Source organism: Lagopus leucura, unplaced genomic scaffold (assembly GCF_019238085.1).
Source record: "Lagopus leucura isolate 7727_CA_CO unplaced genomic scaffold, USGS_WTPT01 Super-Scaffold_100004, whole genome shotgun sequence".
Taxonomy (NCBI): Eukaryota; Metazoa; Chordata; class Aves; order Galliformes; family Phasianidae; genus Lagopus; species Lagopus leucura.
The window spans coordinates 58,349,679-58,355,678 of NW_024962264.1; the positions used below are offsets into that span (position 1 = coordinate 58,349,679).

General features: G+C 38.0%; 1 protein-coding gene across 1 annotated transcript in view; it reads left to right on the top strand.

Moving 5' to 3' along the window:
- The window catches only part of STK32B (serine/threonine kinase 32B), a 146,449-nt gene extending 140,869 nt beyond the window's left edge, over nt 1-5,580 (top strand). The window contains exon 12 of the mRNA XM_042871501.1: nt 5,089-5,580. Coding sequence (XP_042727435.1) covers nt 5,089-5,227 — 139 coding nt within the window. The 3' untranslated portion in view covers nt 5,228-5,580. The remainder of the gene's footprint in view (nt 1-5,088) is intronic.
- The last annotated feature ends 420 nt before the right edge of the window (nt 5,581-6,000 follow it).

A 6,000-nucleotide genomic window follows, 5' to 3' on the forward strand; every position in this document is an offset into this window, starting at 1 on the left:
ACAGCTAGCCTATGTATTGTCTAGAGACACTGAGTATTTGCAAATTTGTTAGTGTCTCCATGAGTTTTTGCTGCTGTAGGGTTTCTCATGCTTCATGGATTATACCACTCATTACCACTAATAGCATTATACCACTCTGTAAAAATGATTTTCTATTTCACTGGGGTTTTTGCAGTACTGCTGGATATTTTCCAGAATGCCCTTCATTTTTGCTATGTGGTGTAACTTCCACATTTCTAGGAGCATATCCAAACAATACCTGTATATATATCTGCCTGGCTTCTTCTAACTTTCTTAAAAACTTTCATTGATGGATTTTTATGTTAAGAACGGAAATATTTAGTGTTATATTTTGAAGGGATACTAGCAACAAGGAATCTATATTTACCAACTGATATCCAAAAAATATTGTATGTCCCCCTTATAACTTCTGTATCTTCCCTATAGACAAATCAGTGATACGCACAGTGATGTACTGCTGAAACATTGAGCACAGCAATAATGGGTGGGCTTTTTTCATTGTTTCTTTTTTCCCTCTTGATTATGACATGTTCATAATTAGCCTCCCAGCAAGACCATCTGCAGAAGAGATCAACAGTACTTAAGTGTATCAGATAAATCATAGAATTGAGGAGTGTTTCTAACTAATTAGGAATCTGTCCCTCCCAGGATACATTAATTTGTAAATCTAGTATAGACATACTTGCTCATTTTGGACCTCAAACCTCTTCTTTGTGAAGAATAACTTGGGATAAAATTTTCTACAGGCTTATCTACTCTCAAGGGTTTATTTCAGGAGATGTAAAGGTTTCCCTCAGTTGAATTCTTTATCCTGCAATAAAGCCATAATTTCTAAAATTTGACTTACTATGCCTTCCTTTTCCACAAACCAAAAGCAAATGCATTTGTTTTTACTGGAAAGGGGCTTGAAATATTAACAGGCTAAGACAAGATACTAAACCTAGAAATGATAAAGCAAATTCCAGGATCTACTCACAGCATTTTCTTTCTTCCATATTCAGGACAGTGCTTTGCAAATCTGGCAAAAGCACTTACAAATTTAATGTAGTAAAAAGAGTGTCGTGTGGAACCTGGTATACATGGAGTGGTACTTCTGTCTGGCTTGAATTCTCTCTCTGCTGGTAGAATTTTTAACCTTGATGGCTGCTGTTTTTATTTTCACATTTCTGAGGCTTCTTCCTTCCTCACTACTGGAGAACATGCTGCTCAATACTCAGAGCTGCACACTATTGAAATTGTGTGGATCAATGGTGACGGCAAGGATATCTATGCTTATCTATTCTTTGGCTCAGCAGAACCACTCTTAATTTCCAGTGTAACTATATTTGAACCTACTTATCCATTTGTACAGAATTGTTGGGAAATAAATTTAACAGACATTGTGCTAACTCATTTTCAGCTTCTTTTCCCTGCAGGCTTTTTCTTCGGGTATGACTATCCAGTAAAGCCATTTGTTCACTCCTTTCATCCACAGCTGGCCATTTCACTATTTACCCTCTATTCATAGCATTCAGCAAAGGAATAACTATACGGTTCAAAACCACAACAACTATGTTCCCTGTAAGCCATTCATTTCTCCTGTGTCTTTATCAAGTTATCACAGGCTGTGGCTACATCAGCTTAAAGGAGAGATAAGTCATTCACTAGAAAACAGTTTCTGACAAATGATTTATTGCACTAGTGCCATTTTTTAAACAGACTGGCCCAGAGTGCATTTATTTTGCCAGGATCACAGGGACTGTGTTGACCTACTTGTGTTTTTGTAAAGCTGACAATATCTGCTGGAAAAGTGGTCCAGCTCTGGCATCAAGTGATCAAGAATGCATGAAAAAAGGGTGAGGTTCACTTCTGAAATTGCCCAACATTTAATTGAAGAGATTACTTGTTCACACACTGCTGCAGTGGTGAGATTTGTTTAGGTCTTGACCCAAGCCTCTCTGCACTTTGGAGCTATATTGAAGTACAGAATTATTGCCTTATTTTATTTATTTTTCTCAAATTTCAGTGTTTTGGGGAAAACACCCCCAGTAATGTCTCCAAGACCAGCTAAATCTTTTTGTTCAGAGAGTTTCCTGTTTCTTAGTCTCTTACAAATCTGAAATAATGACCATTGAATCTATAACTTTTCTCCCTTTTACATTGAACACATTGTATTAGACAGCCCAAAGACAAAATTTCAATAATTTTCTTCAGCTGGTATATAGAGCGGAGCCTTAATCTGCTACTTGGTGGTTCCCAAGTTTGCTACCAGGTTTTATCAGGTGCTTGCCTTAGTTTTAGAAGTCTCCATTTCCTTTTTCATATCTTCCATACCAGTAATTAATCAATCTCCCCTCCTTGACTTTGTATTTTTATACATGTTCTTTTTTTTGCTAGTTCTTAGCCACCAGTTGCCGGACCCAGAATTATGACTAGCTCCAATCCATATGATATTTCTGGACAAACACTTTTCCACTTCAGCTTCACCCCTTTACACTTTCTTCACTTGCAGGGAGAGAGGTTGAGGGACAGAAAATGTCTGCAATTTGCCCAGAGGATGACCACTCATTAACACCTTCTGTACTCCTTCGGTATAAACAGAATCAATACCTCCCGAATCTTGATATATTTTTACATCCCCAGGACATACTGGCAGGTAGTTGTTACCCATAATAACTCCTTACAATAAAATATTATATTTTAAACACTCAATAAAGGGATATATAATTTATTAAATATTAAATAAGAGTTAAATTTTGTTTGCATCATTAGATTAATAACCTGTTGCTTACATTGATAGTTTGTACATGTGGGTAGTGAATCTAGATACAGACACAGAAAATTTCTGTTAAGAGAACACAATGAAACACTGCTAAAACAATGTACTCTTTACCACTTCCAAACTCTATAATCTAAACATGCTTTAATAGCAGCCCTTGGGAGTAGGGACAGAATAAAAGACAATAAATGGAAATAAATCAAAAAATAGAAACCAAATTGGGAAGTTTGAGGCTAGCCACTGGTGTCTTTTGAACTTTTAAATGCTACCTTTATGCCAATTTGAGTGGTTTTCATTAAAAAAGACATGTTTTTCTGCTTTCTGCTGTTACTGAGAGGCTTCTTCTTTTTCCCATTAATTGTAAGGGTACAGTGAATGCTTGCTTTTTCAGATTTTTACAGACAAAATAAATATTAAAGAAAAAATCAGGGGAAAACATTTACATGTCAGAGATCAATGCTACGATTCCTCGGTCTCCAAAAATTTCATCATCCCACTAATTAGCACAGGTCTGTAACCCACGATTTTCAACAAGATTTTCTAAGCACTGTGGCCATTTGTTTTGATGTCTACAAATACCTTGGTCTTGAAAGAGCCAGTATCTCAAACCCTGAAGTGGTTCAGGTCTTTGTCTGATTCAATTACTTTCAATTACTTTCTTGGCAGTTCTCCAGATCTCCTTTGAAGCCACTGTAAAGTAAAATAAAAACCATGCCATCACATTCGTTATGTTCCATCCTTTGTTGCCGAGATAGTTTCAACAGTAAGTTACATACTCCACTGCTGTACAGGAGCTATATATTTCAATTTTCCTAGGACACTTGGGTGAAAATCCTTTCTTGATGATTTGTTGAAGTTCATTTGAAAGTTCACAGAATCACAGAAGGGCCAGGGTTAGAAGGGACCTCAAGGATCACGAATCTCCAACCCCCCTGCCACAGGCAGGGCCACCAACCTCCCCATTCAATACTAAACCAGGCTGCCCAGGGCCCCATCCAACCTGGCCTTGAACACCTCCAGGGATGGGACATCCGCAACCTCTCTGGGCAGCCTGTTCCAGCACCTCACCACTCTCTCTGTAAAGAACTTCCCCCTGACGTCCAACCTAAATCTCCTCTCCCTGAAGTTAAAACCATTTCCCCTCATCCTGCAATTATCAACCCTTTCAAAGAGTTGATTCCCCTCCCCTCTGTAGGCTGAGTTCATTTTTATTATTTAGTCTGACTTATATTTTTTTATTTAATGTGCCAGTGTTTGTGCTCTTTTAATCTTTATCTATTTGGAAAGTGTTTTCATTAAAATTAAATATTCTTCCTTAGACATCCATTTAGCTAAGGCAGAATTTTCATGCTCTTTTACATTCTGTTCTGAGTTGTCAGTTGATGTCTCTATATTTTTATTTTACTCTTTTTAAACTCACAATTTACATTACACTTTTACATGTTTTTTATTAAATAATTTCTATGTATTCAGTGTTACTTGCAAAGGTATTTCTGGAGTAGATGGTATCACTTATGGTCTCTGTTACGAAGTTTTTCTCCCATGGCATCTCCAGTGACAGTTCCTAGTGCCTTTTTTTGGGAATACATGACCAGCTGTTCATCATTTTTAAAGAATAATCAGAAAAAAATTCCCCCCCCCTAAAAAAAAAACAACAAACAACAACCCAAAATAATAGTTTGTATTTTCAAAAATTGATTTCTACAACAGCTTCCCCGTGAATCTTCCACCTCTTTACAGAAGTACTTATGTCTTTGTATTTGGAAAACTACATTAAGTATCAAAAGAGTCACTGGAAAATCAGAGAAGTTGATACCAGTGTTGAACAGAAGTATTGAGTTTGATGATAAATCATTGGTGAGGATTGCTGGTGCCACCAGGTCTGCAGCTGTTCTCTAGAAAACGGTGCCTAGAGATTATATAATGCAGGATTTTTGTTGTTCCATGAAACCACCTATGAGGCCACACATGAATATGTATTCATTGGACACGTTTTCTTGTGCTGGTAGAGACTTTGTCATGCTACATCTAGATAGAGGTGACCAGAGAAAGCACAATCCTCTGCTAGTTATTTGCTTTGATAGGAGCAGGATTTAACCAAGACCTGACTGTACATAGGAAGAGAGAAGGAATTCAAAGGCATTTAATACAATAAAAGCTAGGAAAGTTAGTAGAGATTGAATGTTGTGGAAATCTATTTTATACACAGGTATATGTGGTTATCCATAGGACAGACAGCAACAGTTACGCTGATTCAGTTACCTGCAGGTCAGAGCTGTAAATCTGTTGATGTTTGTAACTTTTGGCAGACTAAGAAGGCAGCAGGACCAAAGCGGGCAGACTTCCAGCACAGACAGCAGAGCATCCTTGCAGAGCCATGGGAAGCTTCAAGATGGACATAACAACAACTTGCTTGGACATGGTTGTACAAGAGGCTGCAGCAGCTAGTGAGCTACAGCTCCACACAGGCTTTCACCTGGGGGTGAGGAAGAATCCTCTCCCACATGCCTTCATACTCACCCCTTGGATCCCAAGCAATCAGTCCTCCTGCAGGATCCCCAGCTGAGGGCAAGTCCACAGAGAAAATGGCTGAGAACTTCCATCTAAGACTGTTCTTCTGACTCTGCCACTGGAAAAAAGCGACCATCAAGAACAAAATGCAGTTTTATAAGTTTGACTTTCCTTTTCAAAATCCTGGAAGAAAACTTGAAACAACTCACTAGGCAGCCTCTCAAATATTGCCATGTTTCTGGCCATTTGCAAGAGACAAGTTGCTCTGGGGCCAGCTTTATCTTGAAGACTTTACGCTATCCTCTCTGTCTCCATTAATTAAAATGATCCAATATTGAATTTCATGGAGCTGCTAGACACAGCTGTTTCCAAACATCTGCTGTTGAGTTTATAACAGATGTACATGATGTAAATACATGATTGTAGTGTCAAATAGGATAAACACTGAATAATTTCATTTAACTACCTGAAGGCCATTGGCAATGTTGTACCGTGAATGTCTTCATTTTGTTCTTTAACTTCATGCATTCTGCTGTGTAGTGAGAGATGTGACCCAGGCCAAATCAAATTGTTGCTAGTGACTCTTGTGGATGCAGGATCAGACACATCAGCAGTGTTTCATAAATATAACAAAGACAGATCTTTATAGACTGACTGAGCCTGAGCTGAAAAGCAGCTTAGGAAGGAGAGCTAAAAACATGAAGAATTTG